The sequence below is a fragment of the Epinephelus fuscoguttatus genome, linkage group LG11 (assembly GCF_011397635.1).
Source record: "Epinephelus fuscoguttatus linkage group LG11, E.fuscoguttatus.final_Chr_v1".
Classification (NCBI taxonomy): domain Eukaryota; kingdom Metazoa; phylum Chordata; class Actinopteri; order Perciformes; family Serranidae; genus Epinephelus; species Epinephelus fuscoguttatus.
Genome location: NC_064762.1, coordinates 34,694,774 through 34,716,229, shown reverse-complemented (window position 1 = coordinate 34,716,229; position 21,456 = coordinate 34,694,774). Strand labels below are relative to the sequence as shown.

Here is a 21,456-nt window from a genome sequence, read left to right as displayed (position 1 = left end):
TCACACAGTCATTTTTTGTATGATTTGAAATGTTCAACTGTTACTCAAATAAAGAAAATGTATAGAGATCAAATAATGGCACAATATGAACTCAAAGAGAGATATTTATGTTTCGTGGACTATTAGCACTGCTGCTGGTTGTGTTTGTGTTTGTTTTGCTGTTTGTTCAGATTTTGTAGCGAAAGGTAGTTCTAAGTTTATCAAGACCATTGTGTCTATGTCATTTGACAACTTACATTGTCAGCGTTACCCTTTGGCTGGCCCTTGATTACTCTCAGTGTTAACATGTGTTTCTATTGAATAAACAGACCCCAGACTGCCTTTCTACAGCCACATGTTGCCCTCCACACTACTTACTACTTGATCCTATATGTTAACCACATGGACAGCACTCAAAAGCAAGTCAAACTAAAGCTGTACTTTGATGTGTTCAATGAAATGAAGTGTATTAATGTGCTTCTTCTGTCCTCTGTTCCCTTTTCCCTTTCTCCCAATCCTCTTTATCTTTTCCAGTGAAGGGGACTGGTGGGATGCTCGCTCGCTCACCACCGGTGGCAGTGGCTACATTCCCAGTAATTACGTGGCTCCAGTGGACTCCATCCAGGCTGAGGAGTAAGTCGTCTGTGTGTGTATGTGTGTGTGTGAATGCTCCTCAGAGGCCCACAGTACACTGGGTCCAGGACTAGTGACTTTCATCTAGAATGTGCTCTGAGGTAACTCGAGATTAGTGAAGGCAAGACCGCAGACTGACATCTGCATATGTGCAGACCTAACCTTCAGAGGAACAAAATTCAGGAGAAAAAAGGCGTCGTCATCCTACACTTTCTACTTTCCCCTCTGGCGCACGTTCCTACTGGCCTGATAAAATGGCATTTATGTGACACTATAAAGAGATGGGTTGGGTATTTGAAATGCCAGCCAGACTGTGGTGAGAGGTCCATATATCCGAGCTTGTGGGGATTTTTTTTTTTTTTTCCAACAGTTATTTAGTGCATTTATTCATAGCATGAATATGATCATTCAGTTTCACTATGACATATGATTATGAGGAAGGATATTTTAATCTTCTCCATCTGTATGTGGTTTTGTGTGCGTGTGGTATCGACTGCTGCCACAAACCTGAACCCCCCCCTCTTCCACCCACCTGCTTCCAGCCCTGCGTCAGAATAAGGTTTCTGAATAAAGATTTATTCAGTTCACTGTGAGGTAAAATCTTATTATGAGCCCAGTGGAGCATGCTGGGATTAAAACAGAGGAGGTGTGGGTGCAGCTCAGCTTATCAACACAGATCTACCTCTGTGAAATACGCACTTTGGTGTCACACTGCTCACATTTCCTGCGTTAGTTTGCTTCTCTCCGTGTAGTTTGAAAGCGCAGTGCTCTTTGAAAAGTTAGGTGAGAAAAGTTTCACCTTTACTTCTGTGTTCCTGCGTGTTGACCATTGCTTTTAGTTGCAGTTTAGTGAGAAATATACTGTATTCGATAATAATCATAATTGGAGGTTTGTCACTGATGCACAAATCTGCAGGGATGAAGGCAGCATGCCTTGATTAGTCACAGTCCTTATGACAGGCTAGCTGTTGGGTTAGAGTCAGAGTGCTTACAAACCAAAGGACCTGACTTATTTACAATCAAACGAATAGTGTAAACCCCACAAGCGGTCCCTAGTGGCTGGAATGCCACTTATGTCCCACATTATCTAAGTGTTAAACCCGATTAACATCCTACTGAGAGGCTAGCTGTAGCACCTTACCCATCACAGGGCTAAAAATGTATCGTGTCCTGAGGGTGGCACTGAAGACATGGAGAAATGAGAGTCCACAAAATCGTCTGGGAAGTATGAATGTTCTCAGTAAAGGTCACAGCAGTCTGTCTTATGCAGTTTAGGATGTTTTCACACATTTGGTTCTGTTTTATCAAACCCTGGAGCGCTTACCAATTTGGTGTGCTTTGTTTAGCCATGTGTGAACACAGCGATCGCACTAGGGTGCAAAATAAAACAAGAGATGTTTTGGGCAGAGACAAACTCTGGTACGGTTTATGGTAAGAACATGATCCAACCTCAGTCCGAACCAAATGGAGTAAGGATTGTGCAGGGTTCCGACAGTAATGGTTAACCTGGAAAAGTTATGTAATTTTACAATCACATTTTTCAGGCCTGGAAAAGTCATGGAATCAGTAAAAAATCATTGGAAGTTTTTGGAAAGTCATGGAATTTTCTTGTGTGTAAAGAGTTACAGTAATCTTCCATGGATAACCTTCCATGTAGTGTATAACGGCATATTTATTTTTTGTAGATGCCAACGTTATATAGCACTAATATGAGTTGAGGTGTGGCAGCGTTTTGTTTATCATCTTGCACGTTTCTAGATTTACACTCCATGTTCCGTCTGTCCTTTCATGTATGCCAGCTATCTGAAAGTATGTTTAAATAGAGTTTGAATCTGCTATCTTTGAAAATGCCAGGCAAGTTGGGTGAGAAAAAAAACATTGTAGGTCCTTAAAAGTCATTAAAAAATGTTGAAATTTTGTCCATGAAAATATATGGGCACCCTGATTGTGTCTTTTTGGATTAAACCAGCTCCTGTAGCCAGCTGCACTATGCCTGCCCTCTCTACTCACATCAGTAATGAGCATGTGTTGGCTGTGTTGATGACCATGGGTATACCTGTCGGATCTTCCAAAATATTTTCAGCTGATGAGCGTGTCACAGTTCAGGAAGATTAATATGCCCCACACCAGAGCATCAACACATTATTTTCCAGCCGCAGCTGCGCCTCATTTTCAAACTGTATTGTTTGCCAAAAGTGATAAATGCAAAAATGTAACAAATGATGACCAGGGCTGAGATGAACCAGCATATTTGGCCCTCCATTATGACATTGGAAAGTGGCGCATTAATCCATTTCTGGGACAGAGGAGTCAGCTCTTCTTTTAGTATTTGTTTACTTCTAGGAGTTTTCCTGAATGGAAATTCTGACCAATTAGAGCAGTTTCCTCGCTCATCACAAGTTTTGTCCACTTGTAAATACTTCCATGTGAACACAAGCCAAACCCGAGGTAATATGCAACATTAATTCGTACCAGAGCAAACAAATTAGAGGTGTAAAAAACCCTTTATTATGTCTTGTGTCTTTGTTTGTACATGTATTTCTTGCCAAGAGGAAATTGTGGCCTCAGAAGACTACTGTAGGAAAAGTCAGGAGGTCAATATTAGGATTTATCTTCAGGGCCTGGACAATATGCAGCGTTCTGGCATAGTTGCCACAGTCAGAACTGCAGGTAACACGATACCACATACCAACACGATTTTTTAATACTCATTCATTACAAAACAAAGACAAAAGGAGTCTTAGAATAGTCACAATTGAACAATCACTTTTTGTACGGACAGTCAACCTGGCTCAGTCAGGGGAAAACACTTATGTACATGTGTTATGGGGGAAGTTGGGAGCAGGAAAAACTTTTCCAACATCTGCACAGAGTTGAGCAGCTTTCCTCAGAATGCACTGATCACAAGCTCTGTCTTTCTCTGGAATTTCGAGGAACAGCAACAAAGTTCTTGCACACTCTTAGGTCCTAATGACAGGGCTGTGGGGTCAAAAACTACTGGACACAGTGACTACAAGAGACTGCAAGTGTACGGGATTGGTCTCAGAATGACCTCCGTTTTGTTTAATTTATGTATAATTTTATGTATACGGAGTTGTGGTTTTTGGGTTAACATGTTTCCTCCTGTAATTGCAGCTGGTACTTTGGGAAACTGGGCCGTAAGGATGCAGAGAGGCAACTGCTGTCCACTGGAAATCCTCGAGGAACGTATCTCATCCGGGAGAGTGAAACCACAAAGGGTAAAAGCACAGACACACTTATACTATCTATCAACCTGTGTGTGTGTGTTCATGTCATGATGGATTCACTACCTCTGTGGGAAAAAAAGAACATTTTATTGACATTTCCTACAAGCCTTTTGCGAACTGCAACAGTGTGTTAGCTACAGCCAAGTCTACAACCTCAATGTTTTTTGAGTGACAACCAAATTGATTCCACAGCAGCAACTTTTTTAAGTGTCAGGTACTGACAGGAAGTGAGCGCTGACTGCTTCTGACTTAGATTCTCAGTCTTGTTTGATTATTCTGTGATTAGATATATCCTGATGGACAAGCTTTTGATGCTTAGTGACTAAACCCTTGAACGGTGTGTGTCCCCAGGTGCCTTCTCCTTGTCCATACGGGACTGGGACGATGTGAAAGGTGATCATGTCAAACATTATAAGATCCGCAAGCTGGACAGTGGCGGCTACTACATCACCACCAGGGCTCAGTTTGACACACTGCAGCAGCTGGTTCAGCACTACTCAGGTATAAGTGCTACGCTCTTAATGACATTTATACTGCCTTTATATCTAGATGTGTACTTTAGGTTACGTTCTGGTTGACTTCTGACTTCGCAGTACTGCATAATAAAATACTAATATTTTTTCATTAAGTCACTTTGACAAAGAAATGTAGGAAAAAAGAGTCCAGGTTGAAAAATACCAAACCCTTTATTCTGTGTCCTGGACTGAAGCAGTGAAAAACTGCAGCAAATACAGACCTAAAGGACAACTAAATGTAGACATCATGTCTGCAATCTGCGAAGTTGAGAAGCTGTATCACTGACACAAAGCCTCAAAACATGTGATCTACATTTGTGATTTACATAAAGCTATTGCCCAGTGCAGCTATAGCACTGAAAGAATATGGTATGTGAATTAGCCTGAAAAAAATAAACCACTGAAGCTGCCCCTCAGTGGTCTGGCTGCAGTATGGCTCATGCATTGCATTGCCCACTCTCTCATTAAAAAGGGAAATAGACAGATGTTGCCATAGCGAGATGCTGTGTGATATAATGGAGACAGAGCGTTGACACTGTGGCCCCATTTTGCAGAAGCCAAAATAGCAACGTCACAGTCTTCTCTTCTGTCCGGTGTCCATTTCCTTGAATTGATCTAGAATGCATTAAGCAGACACTGTTACACTATAATTGCATCTGCACATTTTCACATACAGGAATAAAAGGTGGCACTTACCATGAGGCGCAAAGCACAAAGAAATGGAGAGCTGCTATATGTCAAATTAGCTCCATTTGCTGCCTTACATGCGCCTTTATTTAGATTCACAGTCTGTTTATAATGCAGCACTACTGAGCAGCGAACGAGACACACGACAGTCGTTAGAGAGGAAAGACACTTTTTTAGCACTCCTCTCAAGCAAAGGGAGACAGGGAGTTAGTGTGTGAGTTATAGTTTGCATCACCCAGATGTGTGTTTGTATGTGTGTTGAGCTTGTTCCTCCTGGCTGTGGGCGCTGTCAGGAGATGACCGCTGCATCTGTGCTGCTGACACACATATTTGATAATCAGATTTACAGGACGAGACAGTGATTATTCCTGTCCTGTGTAATACTCACATGTGCTGTGTTTTACTCGCTCTTCAGTTGGTTCACATTTGTTTCTCGCACTCTATTAGGAGTAACAATGATGTATGTCTCAGTCTGTGTTCTCAAATGTCATCTTACATTTGTTGTGTTTTATCACTCTCATCCTCTGTGAAAAGGATATTTTTCCTGTTACGCTCTAATTGCCACATTGACATATTGATGTTAAAGTCCTAAAATCAACACCATAGATTTTCTGTGTGTTTGTGTCATGGCACATTAACCATCCCTCTACATTATCACCATTTATTCATCACAATTCCAGATGACAGACGGAGCTGACGACGCATCTTTGCAAATAACCTTGACTCTTTTCAGGGCTTGTGCTTTTATTGCTTTCTGCTTTCCGTTGTTCTCATTCTTGAAAGAGCTAAAGAGCATATCTGGCATCATTTACTGTAGCAGCTTTTCTTCAGATGCATTTGAAGAGATGAGAAAGGAACAACACAGGTGGCCTTGAGAAACAGCAACACTGCAAATCTGAATGCAGATCGCATCAAAAGCAAGATTATGTAATGTCTGGCAGAATAAACATCCCATTCTTCCTCTTTCAAATAAAAAAAATAATTCAAAAGCAATATAGCAGCCTTGCTGAAGTCAACACAATGTGGGAAACCCCATTCCCACCAATAAAAGAAAAAAAAATAGATGAAAAGATGAATGAATGATGAAAAATGGTCAGTCAAAATCAGACCAAATTGAGTCAACATGTCAGTTTACCATCTCATTATTGTAACGTACCAAGTCAAAATACTTTTTCAGATAGCAATTTGATATCAGAATGTTTACATAATCTCTCATAAATCCACCAATGTTGACTTAATAAAGTAGTGAATCAAAATTCTGACTTACTTTTGAGATAGTTAGTCAAAAAGTTAAATGGATAGTTGACCCTAAATCAAAAATACACATTTTTCTGCTCACCTCCAGTGCTATTAGTCAATCTAGATTGTTTTGGTGTGAATTCTTATGGGGTCTGAGATATCGGCCAGAGAGATGTCGGCCTTCTCTCCGGTATTATGGCACTAAATGGCCCCTCGGTTTGTGGTGTTTAAAGCGCCAAAAACTATATATCACCGTGCAGAAGGAGGCTTGCATCTACCACTGGCTCACCTAGCACCACTGAGCTAGCTAACATTACAGCTCAGCCGAGGAGGACGGCAATAATGTTTACTTCTTGTTCTGTCACAAGCACGAGCCTCTCGTCCATGAGTAGATACACGCTTCCTTCTGTGATAAATAAACCACTCACAAGTAGAGTGTTGATTCTCTGCCTGAAACCGACTGGACCCAACTCAACCGACAGGCTTCAGGCCAGGCCGAGCTCTTACTTCTCGAAATTACCCCGGGCTTGAATTGGGTGGGATAAACGATAGCTGTTTTTAGCTGGTAATAAATGTTTTTTAAATATTTTTCTAAAAATACTCAGGCTCCAGGCCAAAACTGCTACCATAAATCAGGCATGGATTGCACTTGGACAGAAGCTATGCCGCTTCATGTAGGGGCCGGCCTCATTTTTTATTTTTATTTTTTTTGTTGGACCCGATCATATTTCAACTCAAATCAAGTGTTGAGTAACCAGGTAATGAGTTCTGGAAAGAGACATTGCTGTTGAGTTTTTCAAATGTCATATTTTAGCACTTTGAGCACCACAAGCTGAGTGTCATCTAGTTCCATTATATTGGAGAGCAGGCAGACATCTCTACAGCTGATATCTCCAACACTCTGCAACTCACACCAAAACAATCTAGACTGATAAATAGCACTACAGGTAAAAGGAAAAATATGTATTTTTGATTTGGGGGTGAACTGTCTCTTTAAGAGTTAGCAAGTCAATGTTTTTGACCTACTATCTCATAATTTAGATTTAGTTTCTCATAATTTGGCTCACTGTAAGTGTTTTGATTTTTAGCATTTTACGATTTTAACATGTCACTGATAAACATTACAATGGTGTCATTCCAAGAGCAGTAAAACCACTGGATAATATAAAATGTAAATGCACAGTACCTTATCAGTAAACATATTTGTTGTTTACTGCTCCCGCTCACTCACACCCATGTTGCCTAAAAATGAACTGACTCAAGGATCTGAGGAAGTGAAGGAAAATTTAGTGAGCCAATATCCTCTAATCGCGACCTGTGGTTCAGCAAAAGTTGCATAGTCACAATTTGAAGGCACTGTGTGTGAAATCTGTATGTGACTATAGCATCTTTCACATTCTTCTGAAGGTTTTGTTTGTCCGAACGAGACAATCCTGGTGAAAACTGGTGCAGTCTGTGTCCATTAATTCATTTTGCCCAGGTTGGATCAGTGCCTGTTTTAAAATGCCTCTCACGGCTGCCAGTTAGAAAGTTTGAAATTAAATGATGATGTAATCTTAGTAGCAGGTTGAATAATTGCTCTGTCACAAAGATGAAGATCTAAGAGATAAGTCCTTTAAAATGTAATGTGCTTTAATCAGGGAGTGATGAACTTATCAGAGCACAAAGTTCATCAGTTGAAGCTGTCACGCCTTTCTAGGAAACACTGGCTGTTTTGATGCATGGTGCATGGATACAGTCCACATATTGACAGGTTTTATGACAACCAGCAGAGTGAACATAAAGGCGTATTGATGTCTGAGCGGAACAGCTGAGGCAGCAGACAGGCAGCCCAGATGGGCTTTGATGGCCGAGTTGCAGGTTGAACACTCCCATGGGTGAGACACAAGGCCTTTATCTCGTCTTTACTGCCTCATGCAAACAACCTGGGGCCTTATCACTGGCGGCAGGGGGAGGAAGGGGGGTCACTTTGTCCCTGCTGTGTAAGAAGGGGGTTTCACTAGATATCAGCATGGAGGTACAAACGGAAACTCTGCCCTAACCTGCCCTAATCAATCACGAGCAAACATGAGAGCTTCCTCCAGAGTAAAAGCAAGAGATGTTTGATTTCATGACACAGACGACACAGTGTCATCAGCCAGAGAAGATCGAAATGGAAGCAGCTGGAGCACCACTCAGTTGCCTAAACAAGCATGGTCCTTAATGCTTCTCATGGTGCGTAAAGTCCCAGCGTTCCATCTTTATGTTTAACCACAACTGTAGATGTACATTTCCCAGATGAGTGACTGACAGCCGGAGCTATCTCTTTACATAAATTACTGTCATCATCGTAAAGTATATGCGAGTCGGAGATGCCATTAGCCAAAGTGGGCCATAACATTGAGCCTTATTTTTCCTATAACCTGCACCCACACTTGTTTTTCTCCAGCTTCAACTGCAGGATGAGATATTTTTACTGTTTATTCATTCAGCAAGATTGGGCCACTGCAAAAAGACCTCAAGATACTGTGGAGAAAATTATGTCCTAAATAACATCCTAGCACCAGGTATCCCTAAAACAACTCCAAAGCTACATCTAGCTATACAGGTTTATTTAAATGTCCCGCAACAAATAGTGTCCACTCTGTATGGCCTTACAACATGCTAGACAACAACAAGAGATTTTAAACTTACTTCTGCTGAGAAGACAGGGGGACAAGGGAACTATAGGTGAATGTGTTTGGTCCAACAAATGCGGGACATGGACAAGGAGATGTGCTTTCAGTATTTTCAGATTTGATAATCTGGCAAGCCTGAGCCAACCCTATGCTGCTCATGCCAGTACACACAAAATTCAAGTACACATGCCAGATAGGCTCACCATGACAATCCAATCACATCGCACAACAAAGTATGACAGTGTCCTCAACATAATATTTTCCGGGTGCATTACATGAAAGGAAAATGTAAAGCAACCACCAAACATGGCACAAACGTTCACTTGGACTCAATGCTGAACTGAACTGATTTGATTTTGGTGGTCAAAGGTCAAGGTCACTGTGACCTTCTCATTCCCATGAACGGAATATCTCAAGAACACCTTGAAGCAAGTTTTTCAAATTTTTACTTTTACTTTGGGTCAAGGATGAAGTGGTTAGAATTTGTTGGTCAAAGGTCAAGGTCACTGTGACCTCACAAGACATGTTTTTGGATGTAATGTATATGTCAATTCTGACAACATTTTACACAAATGTCTAATAGACTAAAATGATGAAGTGATGACATTTTATGTCTCAAAGGTCAACCTCATCCTGACACCATGATGATCTGCCATTATTCAGTGTCAGGAACAGAAGGGGAAACATTTGGTCACTGTTGTTTTACATAGCATTTGTTTTTGCTTGGTGTACCTAATAAACTGGCAACTGAGTGTATATGTTACTGCCAGTTGTCCCTGATGATAATAAAGTGCAAGTCAGGAAGAGAAAATTTTGTAGCTGCATCTCTCAGCCCAGAATAATGATGTGCTCTACCGAAGTTAAAGTTATATATCAGCTGATAAATGGAGAGGAATAAAGAGTGAGCTCTCTGGTTGATTTGATGATCAGTTAGGAACACCGAGACCACATTAGACCGATTACTACTGGATCCCCTGACCTGGATGCAGCCTGATTTTCATGTTTATGCTGCTCTTTGTCATTCTAGTTCTTGTGTTGCTTTGGGACTTTCCCCTCTGCTGCAGAATGCTCTGCTAACTCTCTGTGCATCTCTGTCTCTGCTCTTATTTGTGCAACACTGTGTGGCGCGTGCAGACCGAGCCGCCGGGCTCTGCTGTCGCCTGGTGGTTCCCTGTCACAAAGGGATGCCACGCCTCGCCGACCTGTCTGTTAAAACCAAAGACGTGTGGGAGATCCCGCGGGAGTCGCTGCAGCTCATCAAGCGTCTTGGGAATGGGCAGTTTGGGGAGGTCTGGATGGGTACGGATCCAGTCGCCTCCAGAAGAAGAGGCCGCATGGAAGGGGCCACACTGAGTCAGCAGAGACACCAGACCGACTCCAAAACACAAGCAAATAATCTGGCCTGGGAAGGGAGGGGATCAAATGAGAAAATGGGGCAGGAAATTTTGATAATTCTCAGTTTGGGACTTTTGCCAGGGAAATGCTTCTGGTTTCTGACCCCTCCCGACCAAAATCATCTGGAAAAACATCCAGAGTGTCAGGAGACTCTGCTCCCACAGTCTAAAGATGGCTCCCTTCCATGTCCCTCACTGCATGTTCCTCTCCCCTGTAGTTAACCCTGTGTGCCTTGCCTTCCCTCCCCATGTAGAGAGTGCAGATGGTTTGTGCTTTAATTTAACGGGCGTGTGTGTGAACTACATCCCTGACACTGTGGGCTTGAGTCATGATGCCTGGGAGATCAGCAGAGACGCACTTGATTTGGAAGTAAAGCTGGGCACAGGATGTTTTGCTGATGTGTTTTACGGTAAGGAAATCCCCCCCAAAAAGTACCCTTGTTGTTTACCTTGGGCCACCCTGGAAATGAATGTGAATATTTTTATTTATCCTTTCCCTGGCATTCTTAAGTATACCAAGAAACTGTTTGCAATTTTGTCTGCTAATTGGAGATGAAAGCAACTGCTTTCTTATCCCTCTCCAGCATTCCTGAAGGATTTTTGTGTTTGTTAAACATAATCCATAAAAAAGCCTTTAAAAAATCAGTTCTTATTTATAAATACAAATTTCTGCTTTGCTGTTATTTCCAGTAATTAATTGAATACAGCATTGAGTGCAGTATGGAACTCCAAAAGGGTCAATATTACAGGAAATGGATAAAGATAAATGTGTAAAGCAAAGCAAAACACAAAAAGAAGAAGACTGTGTTTGTCATTTCACAGAGTGCTTTCTCAAAAGAAGAAAAAAATAATAATTTGCTGGCTAGCTGCTGTTGTTAACATTTGCCCTTAAATTTGATGCTGAGTATAACTGGCTAGTTAGCTAGCTAGCAAGCATCTGTAGCCTTGTTAAGCTAAAAAAAAAAAAAAAAAAACAGTCACTAGCTTGTAAGCTAAAGTTGCTAGTGCTAGTTTATCAACATTGTGTCGCTGCGCTCCTTTCAGTTGACCACATACACAGGTCATCTTAGAGGTGCGCACACTAGAGAAATATTTATCTGCAAACACTTAAATAAACACTAAATAAATTTTTCCCAGTAACGTTAATTGCTTGCAAACGTTTCAGTGATTTGTTGCGTAATTTTACTGTTTATTTGCACATTTTCATACATATGTTTTACTCTCCTTATTTAAAAAATGTATTAATGTTTAGTTTTGGCCATTTTGGACTTCCATACTGCAGAATATGAGGGTGTGCATTCTTATCGTAGCAATTCCATCGGGACAGATACTGAGGACAGGGCTTCTCCCAAATGACACCCAGCCTCTGGGATCCTATTGCCTCACAACCCAGCAGGTGACCATCACCCACTCAGTCCTGACTCCCCAAATGTGTCCACAGCTGCATCACTAAAAAAGCCTACTCTGATTTATGGACTTACTCTGAAATTAAACCCCCAAACACATGTAGAGTAGACCAAATGTTAGCTGATGGGCTGTCTTCCCTTTGGGTCACTACTAATATCCCTGCACCCATTACTGTCACAGAATGAGATAAATGGAGCACTACTTTGTTGAAGTGATTACAGTGATCCATATCTTATTATGCGTAGTAGCCAGAGGCGGAGCACATTGGTGGTATAGTCATGCTGTGTTACAGTAACTGGCATGAAACCAGTGAGGAGCTTACAGGCTTGCCTTTGTTAATCATCCTACAAAGGATTATCTGCTCCGCGTTGGTGTATTGTGGCTCTCAGAGCCCTGCTGGATCCCTCTCCTGGCTTTTAAAAGCCATTTCAAATCAAGGTCCACTCTAAATCTCGTACCCATTTAATTATCCTTCAGCAGACTTCTGTGCATGAGAATTACAGACAAACAGATTCTCATACTGTCTCCTGATCTCATTCTGTGTTGCATGTTTACCTCATTGTCATTTCAAAGCAAGACTTTTCCCCCTGTTTTATGACTACAGTCGACTCAGCTGCCAATCATCTCCTCAGGTTAGACAGCGGGGTTGGCAAGTCTGACTTTGAAAGGATGTGATTTGAATATGAATCGATGTGCCCGCTGTGCTGATGTCAGCATGTGTGTGCGTGCGCCAGGAACGTGGAACGGCACCACCAAGGTGGCAGTGAAGACTCTGAAGCCTGGCACCATGTCCCCCGAGTCCTTCCTGGAGGAGGCTCAGATCATGAAGAAACTCCGCCATGACAAGCTGGTGCAGCTGTACGCCGTGGTGTCTGAGGAGCCCATCTACATTGTCACGGAGTACATGGGCAAAGGTAGAGGAACACAAATGTGCATTCACACAACTGGAATGGATACAGCATTCAGTCCCAATGACTTTTCGCACATTTAGTTATGCAGTTATTCAGTACAGTAAAAAATAGCTTCCATACATAAAACAGAACTGTACAAAGTGGATTCAAGACCCAAAGTGTAATGACTAACGAGCAGCCCTTTGAGGCTGCAGTGTTCACAACACTCCGTAATACCTGACTTGGGACCTGAAGCTATATTTTTACTATATGTCATCCATTACTGATGGTTAGCTCGCCAGGCTAATGCAACACTTTGTCTCTGTCTCTTTCCATATATTTCCCAGAGCATTGTATACCTTCTTACAGTGCATGACACACATGGACACAGACAAATTATGGCACAGTCCGAGAGAGGAAGTGAGGCATTTCTTACTGAATTATATTTAAAAATAACAAAACCCTAAGCTGACCCAACCTGAAGCTTTATGCAACAAAATGGCACAAATCCATTTCCAAAGCCATTATTGTGTCAGAACCCATTATGTAGGGGTTAGGGAGAGAGTGTACAACATGCTGATGATTTTGCTTTAAATATCAAAAAATATTTTTCTGTCTGCTGTGAACCTGAAAAACTCCAGAGCCGGCATGTTGTGTTACTATGACTACTGGTGACCGTGAGTTGCAGTGTCGTTAGCTGCAACATAACTGCATACTAAACATTGTTAATGCAGTGACACCATTTTTTCACCATTTGGTGAAATGTTTTAAGAACACACAATAGATTTACAATGATTTGGTCCATCTTTTGTACCCACTTCGGGAACCACTGGAATATAAGAATACTAGAGTCGTGTTTGCATTGTTTCATTCTCTGTGAAAGAGAGCAGTGATCAAAGTGAGCAGCAGGTTCGCAGTGGAGATGTCTTTGTTAGATTTGTGTTACTCAAAGGCAACAGATATCTGAGTCCAACCTCCTTTATGTTGTCCTTACTATCAACAATCTCTCCTGCCATCTTGGTGACCACAGCTCTTGTGGTTCCCACATAATATCTCCATAGCTGCTGTAGCCCCGAAGTCTATTTACATTTTTCAGGAGGTGCTCAACCATAAAGTCAGTGTAAGAAATGCTTCACAAGACGTGCTGCACAGTGTTAGCACAGTAGGGCTGTGAGAGAGGAGATATTATTCATTAAAATCTAAAGTCCCAGACACACCAAACTGACTTCAAAGAACTAACAGCCACCAAAGCAGACTGTTGCATATCCTCACGTCACCTGTGTCTTGGCCAAAAAGTTGCACGGAACACACCAGAAAGACTACAGCCAACCAGCACGTACATTTTGCACCTGCATGAGAGGAAATAACTCTCCACACCAGCAGACTGTGGCAGTCTGTATGTGTCATTCAAAAAGGGAAACCAGACAACTTTCTTGTTTCTAGTTAGCCAGTTAGCACATTAACAACACAACCCAATGTTGAAAGAACAAAGCATATTTACCATGCACCACTGAACAATAACACAAACCATAACAAAATGTTTGTGCTAAAGATCTCAGTGGCTTAAGAAAAATAATCTTACTTAATAGAAAAGTTTGTTTTGGTCTCACTTCTTGATTTTAGCAATTTGTTTACTTTCCTCACTTTAGTTTCTCTTTTCATGCAGTGAGCAGACCTGCCAATGATGGTGATTTCATTCACCAAGGGGCTCTGCCCTTGCTGACGCTGATTAAACATGCTGAATTGGCTGGAAAAAAACAGACAGCGGCCAATGAGGGGCGACGGTGCGGGACACAGGCGAACACAAATGGGCGACCATCAGCGTAGTGTGTTGAGGCCTTAAGGGGTTTATCCTTTTGGGAAGCAAAAAAAAAAAAAAAAAAAAAAAAAAAGGCAAAGCTTGTATGCTGAAAAGGAAAGGGTTCATCCTCCTGGAAGCATGAATATTTTTTGTAAATTTATCAAAAAATGCAATCTGCACATTAGGTTAACTGCATAAAATACATTTTAACATAAACACATGATAAGATCCTGTTTGCAGTGGCAGAATATAACTACATTTGCTCAAGTACCATTGTTGACTTAAGTAGAAATTTGAGGCACTTGTACTTTACTTGTGTATTTCCATTCTATGCTAATTTATACTTCTACTCCACTACATCTTTTCATCCTCTTTCTTCTAAGTAACCATAGAGACAGTGGACAGTGAGGGTCAGTCAAAGAATTGCAATACAATTACTGACACTCATACGTTTCATTCTGTTACCAGTGTGCAGAGCTGATGTAAAGCCAAATATGGTCAATCAACTTATGTGTTGAAGTGATGAGACTTTTCTAGTGAAGTAGGCTTATTTCAGCAACCCGCCAATGGCAGCTGACATAATTTCTCTTATTTACCAATTCATATTTTTACTCAATATTTGTCAAATGGTAATTCTGGACCCTGCTCAGAGCGCTAACATCAGGAACGTTATGCAAGTGGAACAAGTGGAACAGTAGACTCCATGGAGATCATGTCACAGATTCTTTCCCTTTCTTTCTCACCCCATTTCCAAAACTCAGTGGATCTACATGAATAATACAAATGTACTATTTTGGATTCAAATCTTGGATCCAAAGGAAAGGTGACACCCGTGATACCCACAGTAAATGTAGTGTTTGTAGATGGACTGACATGTTAATGGACAGCCCTACTGCTTGTGGGATAAAATAAATGAATGGGATTAGTCTCAACTTCTTTGCTTTGTTTGATCTGAGTTGTCACAATAGCAAAAAACATAACAATAGCACAGTAAAATGTACAAAAAGGTTTAGATCAGAAGCATTGTACTCCATATATTATGTGCCAAGCATGCCGGCTTTGCAAACAATGTTTTTCATTTAAGCAGGAGTGTTTTTGTTCCATTTCAGTCAGAATAATAAGAACAGTTCTGGTAAACCCTCGGTTTCAGAGAGACTGAAGATGATTAAGGTCTTCAGAACAATCCTCCAAAAACACTGGAATTTAGAAACCCCACAAGAAAGAGCTATGGACGCACATTAAACACCAGAAAACACAAGAATGGAAACTTTGATGTGCATCACTGTGTCTGTTGCATGCAGAGGCTGCTGCCACATCTAGGTCAGCCCATTAAGTTGGAGAGGAGAATGTGTTTTCAAAAGGCAAGACCCAGTGTGAAATTTTATGAATGTCAAAGTATTTGTGGTAGTCATCAAATCCCACAATCCTGTATTTATCCTCTAACTGTCATTACTGTTGATGATATAAAGTAGAAGTGAATAGACAAATTACAAACCTCATGTCTCCGGACCATTCAGCTGTCAGATTATTGCTTGTGGTTGGTAATTGCTGAATTAAAAACAGTTCCTGTGGAGGGTGGGAGCAGTAGGGCACCACTGATTCGCTGGTGGATCGAAGACTAGCAGTTTGTGTCGTCAGTGTGTGTATGTGTACTTGGACTGACATCAGACATGTGCTGCAGGAAGCCTGCTGGACTTCTTGAAGGACGGAGAGGGACGAGGGTTGAAGCTGCCGAACCTGGTGGACATGGCAGCACAGGTAAACCTTGATCGAAAAACTACTTTTGTGTGTTGAGGTCACTGGTCTGTTTCTGTTATATGAAAGTAACATGAGTAGTGGACTTGTTTCTGCTTTCCTGAAAACAACAGAAAAGATTTCAGAAACTCTGGAAAAAGTCTTAAAGGGACAGTCCACATAAAAATAAAAAATACATACCTTTTCTCTTAGATGTCATGCTATTTATCAATCGAGATGGATTTGCTGTGAATTGTCAAGGGTTGGAGTTATCAGCCTTAGAAATGTCTGCCTTCTTTCCAATATAATGGAACTGGATGGCACCTGGCTTGTGGTGCTCAAAATGCCCAAAAAATAAATTTGAAAAACTCAACAGCAGTGTCTCTTTCCAGAAACCATGACCTCATTACTCAAGATAATCCACAGACCTTGTTGTGAGCAGTTTCATGTAGGAACTATTTTCTTTCTGCCAAACTACAACTGCCAACTGTATCACAGTGCAAAAGGAGGCATGCGTCTACTACTCATAGCACCACTGAGCCAGCTAACATTACAGCACAGCTGAAGAGGACGCCATTAATGTTTACATATCGTGCCAGCATGAGCCTCTCATTCATGAGTAGATGCACACTTCCTTCCGTGCGGTGATTCAGTAGGCAGCTGTAATTAGGTAGAAAGAAGTTCCTGCTGGTAGGGCTACAACTAACAATTACTTTGACTGGTTTTATAAATGTGCAGATTATTATCTCTATTAAGTGATTGGTCCATGTTGGAAAATAGTGAAAATATCCCTTTAATTTCCTAAAATCCCAGGTGACTTATTTGTATTTTGGCTAACAGTCCAAGGTCCAAAAAAATTCATTATAAAATCATAAACGACAAAGAAAAAATGCTCCATTTTCAGAAGATGAAACCAACGAATGATTAGTACTATAACTGTAACTCAGTGTCTCTTCTACAACAGAAATGCTGAACTGCAGAAGAATTGTTTCTTCTTTTCTTGTTTTTCAATCACTTTTAAGTTACCGTCAGTCAAAGACAACACTTCCTGCCATAGGAGCAGTTTGAACTTTAAGGTTGGGGGTTGAGGGGAACCCCCAAAATTAAGAACTCCAGTATCTTATTTCTATGGCCAAGGAAAGTTCAGTTAGTATTTATGAACATATGCAACTCTCTCTCAAAGCCAGAAACCAGAAAAGGAATTCTAAAACTGTTCTCCGTAATGTCACAGAGAATGTACCCATGTACTCAGAACATTCCCAAGTGCTCCCAGTGTCGTCTGGAACATCTTTCACAATTCATTGTCTTTGGAGTTTTAGCATTTTAGTTTATTCAGTTAAGACAGAGTTGTCCTTGTTCACTGGATAATCCTAGGCCATTGGAATAATATGGATGAATTTTGAAAATGGGCGTAGTTCCCCTTTTACAAAAAAAAAAAAAACCCTGGTGGAAATGTAACATGTCTAACAGAGGCTTCATATATACAAAAACTGACAATCAGGATACTAGCAGGTGTATTTTCATATCTCGACTAATCTGCCCAATGAGAGAGAATGACCACAAACCACGTAACTCAACAGTAAACCAGATACAGATCCCAGCTATTAGCGTTTCTCCAATGATGAGCCCCGCAGGCTCACTGACACAACTACCCCATGGTGTCTATAATATGAACCTTAGCATATATGTTAAAACACATAGAGGTCTGTAGTGTATTGGGATCTCCAGGTGGCAGCTTGACCAAAGTTTTAAATGCTGTGTGTACATTAGAAAGGGTGTTCAGACTATGGCTGCCCGCCGACCAAGGGAGGCAGGGGCAGACTGTCCCAACGCAAGGACTTAATTTATTGTTGTAAGTAAATAAAAGGTATCTTGTTTCCTATTCTGTTATTAAGAAGACACAACGAGGTAGATGATAATTCATTCACCAGTTTATTTATTATCAAAAATGCAATACATTTTTGGCTGTGGCCACTAGGGGGCAAGTGAGCTGAACTCAAGCTGCATCTGTGCTTCTCGATGGATATTTTGCATTTAACGCCTTCTGGCAGCTCAGTGGGCCTCAAACCCAAATTGGCTGGTAGACTTTTAATTTGAAATATATTTTGAAGAAAACCCAGAATAAACACTCACTTCTTTGTAACTAACATATTCAGTCCATAGCAGAGTATTCGCTTTTGTCCCACAATTTTAGCAGGTAATAAATCACCTGTAATAGGATACCTTTGCAATGAAACTTCCCTTAACCTGATTTTCTGTTTTCAGCAGGTAGCACAGAGGTATTTGTTAGAGCTGCATGTTAATGGAACTGTGTCTGTATGAGTTATGGCTGCCATCAGCTATTGGCATTTCTAAAGGCCAAGGGGATACAGGATGCTCTCTGTTCTGCTTCAGACTCCTTCCTAAACAAGCTCTTCTTCTGCAGAATCACTTGCCTACAGATCTTTTTCAGAGGATTGGATTGACATATTTCCTCTGCCAGACATTATTTATCCATATTTTTAATACGCTGACAGTTAAAAGTGGTTCTTATTTAGGAAGAACTCTCTCTACGTGTTTCCTGAAACAACACAGTTGCAGTGTTCAGCAGAAACAATCCCAAGCGGATGTTTTCAGTGAGTGTTAATGCAGCCGTGCTCACTGTGCTGTGCTCCAGGTGGCGGCAGGCATGGCCTACATCGAGAGGATGAACTACATCCACAGAGACCTGCGCTCCGCCAACATCCTGGTGGGAGACAACCTGGTGTGCAAGATCGCCGACTTCGGCCTTGCCAGGCTCATCGAAGACAATGAATACACCGCTCGGCAAGGTGGGGCATCCCTCTACGCTAACACACACACACACACACACACACACACACACACACACACACATACACACAGACAATGTTGAATGCACATACTTAATGCACTCACTCACACACATTCACACGCTGTATGACTGCATTAGGTCATGGAGGAAATTCTCTCAGCGGGAGCACCGCAAATTTGCAACACGCCCACATCAAATTGATCAGCAAATAGTTAGCTGTGAAGCCACGATCAGAGTCAGTTCCAAATATTTGTTCTCTGTTAACACTGACACAGAGAGCAGACACTCCCTGCTCCAGAGACACAAAGACTTTACAAGGCATGTATAATAGAAATGAATGGTATTCTAGTGTTGACCACTGAAGCTGTCCACAGTGCGGCTGTTTACTGTGTTGTAGGATTTGACTGATATGTCCATCCATGACGCAAAAATATATATTAAAACAGCCTTTACTTAATATGTAAAGAACGTAACATCCTAATACCACAAAAGTAGGTCATATTAGGTTAACTAAATGTCCATCATCTCCCTGTTGGTTAGTTTGAGCTCACAACAGCTGTTCCTGTTGATGCCGTTTGTCTGTGCTCAGAAAATGCTGTCATCAATTTTGAGAATTCTCCTTTCCCCTCGACAAATGAACTCATTCTGCTACGCACGTGTTTTTTAAGCTTTGCTTTGAAAAGTGAAACCTTTAATATAGCTCACAGATGCTGAACGTTGGCATTCAGCCTAACATGACCCAACTGTATAGCAGTGGTTATAATTGTGGTCAACCTCCTGAACTTTGAATTTCTCCTTAACTTTTCCATTAAGTAGCTTTAGAGTTTAGACAATGACATGTATATCTGTGACCCACCAGCTGAAGAGATAATATCACTGTATACATGACTTAATAACTCCACCCTGTAATTATGTTGCACCAGACCGTGTTGCTGATGCTCTAATGTGACTTTTAATTTTGTGAGGTTAATTTTTTGTGTCAACAAACACATCAGTCATGTCAACAAAGCACCGTATAGAACCAAGATCATCAGACAGTACGATATCATGGAAAATGACATAATGGAATCAATGCATCTGTTTTGCAAAGCAGACATGGCTGCACATCCTCAGGTTTTAAAGTGAATAGGTACTTCGTTAGAAGAATGAAAAGGAACTACTACTCAGGCAGCACGTGCAACACTTCCCTTGTACATAAATTCAGATCTAAAAGGTGCACTACAGTGATTTAGTATTGTAGCCTACTTCCAAAAAGTTGAGGGACTACCAAGAGACACATTTAAAACATGTCTTAAAGGAATACTGCACCTATAGAATGAATATTTGTTTATCAGTTATTCACCCATATTACGTTGGATTCATGAAAAAAACTTTGTTTTTCTCGCATACCTCCATGATGAATGAAAAATCCAAAAACAACAAATATACCTGATGAATTTAAGTCATAGGGGTTTGTGTTTAACAACAGCAGCACTATAGCAAACATTAACAAATTCTCACACTGCTTGTGCGGTATAATTCTTTTTCCCTTTTTGCTAGCACTTTCGCTAAAATGTTATTATATTCATTCAAATAAACACAAGAAGTTTGTGCTCTAAAAAAAAAATAAATAAATAAATAAGTAAATAAATAAATAAATAAGAAGGGATCAGCACTCAGTGAATAACCTCCTAAGCCCTACGACAAACTATTATGGCAAGGCTTAACTATACAGACCAATGAGCAGTGATAACTAACATGTCTTTGGGGTCATCGGGTGGGAACCTCCTTTCACCGGTGTTTCGTCTAGTTGGTCCCACGACACCTCCAGGAGGCTAGACAGTGATCTCTGGCGTCCCAGAGACACTCCCCTAATGCCAGGTCTCACTGCTCCCCACACTAACCGAACAACCTCCTTTACCTTACCTATATTACCACAGAGGAGGTAGACCCAGGGAGGGAAGCCTTGTTAGGCTATCACACTCCCCCGCCGGGTTAGGCTGTACAGTCTACCTCCCCAAGACGAGCCCTCACAACAATGACACCTCCAGGAGGCTAGACAGTGATCTCAGCCCAAACAGAACAGCACTGCCACCTTCAACCAAACCCAGGCTCCGTTTATGCGAGCTCCAGGCAGAAGCAATGCTGATACTACCTTTACTAGCACATTCACCATACTCTATTTCACACGCTACATAGCATAACTACAATGTAAGCTAAAGTTAAAGGAGATAAATGAACTCACAGGATCAGCAAACACACTCACTTTGCAGCATGGTCTCAAACAAAATGGATTCAGATAGGCCACTCCCACACTTAAATAACCTTCCTCTTCCTGGATTTCCTCCTTACATACACATGGCTTTCTCAGCCCAAACAGCACTGCCATCTTCAACCAAACCCAGGCTCCATACATGCGAGCTCCAGGCAGAAGCAATGCTGATACTAGCTTTCCTGTCACATTCACCATACTCTATTTCA

The 21,456-nt window shown here is 41.3% G+C and overlaps 1 protein-coding gene across 5 annotated transcripts in view; it reads left to right on the top strand.

The window, feature by feature from the left end:
- The window catches only part of fynb (FYN proto-oncogene, Src family tyrosine kinase b), a 114,428-nt gene that overhangs the window by 81,138 nt on the left and 11,834 nt on the right, over positions 1-21,456 (top strand). For 3 of the 5 annotated variants that reach the window (XM_049590284.1, XM_049590283.1, XM_049590282.1), the window contains 7 exons: positions 514-612; positions 3,748-3,851; positions 4,212-4,361; positions 10,093-10,257; positions 12,494-12,673; positions 16,132-16,208; positions 18,841-18,994. In XM_049590284.1, the coding sequence (XP_049446241.1) occupies positions 514-612; positions 3,748-3,851; positions 4,212-4,361; positions 10,093-10,257; positions 12,494-12,673; positions 16,132-16,208; positions 18,841-18,994 (929 nt within the window). Of the gene's footprint in view, positions 1-513; positions 613-3,747; positions 3,852-4,211; positions 4,362-10,092; positions 10,258-10,606; positions 10,763-12,493; positions 12,674-16,131; positions 16,209-18,840; positions 18,995-21,456 lie in introns of all 5 variants that reach the window. The other 2 variants (XM_049590286.1, XM_049590285.1) reach the window with 2 other exon arrangements.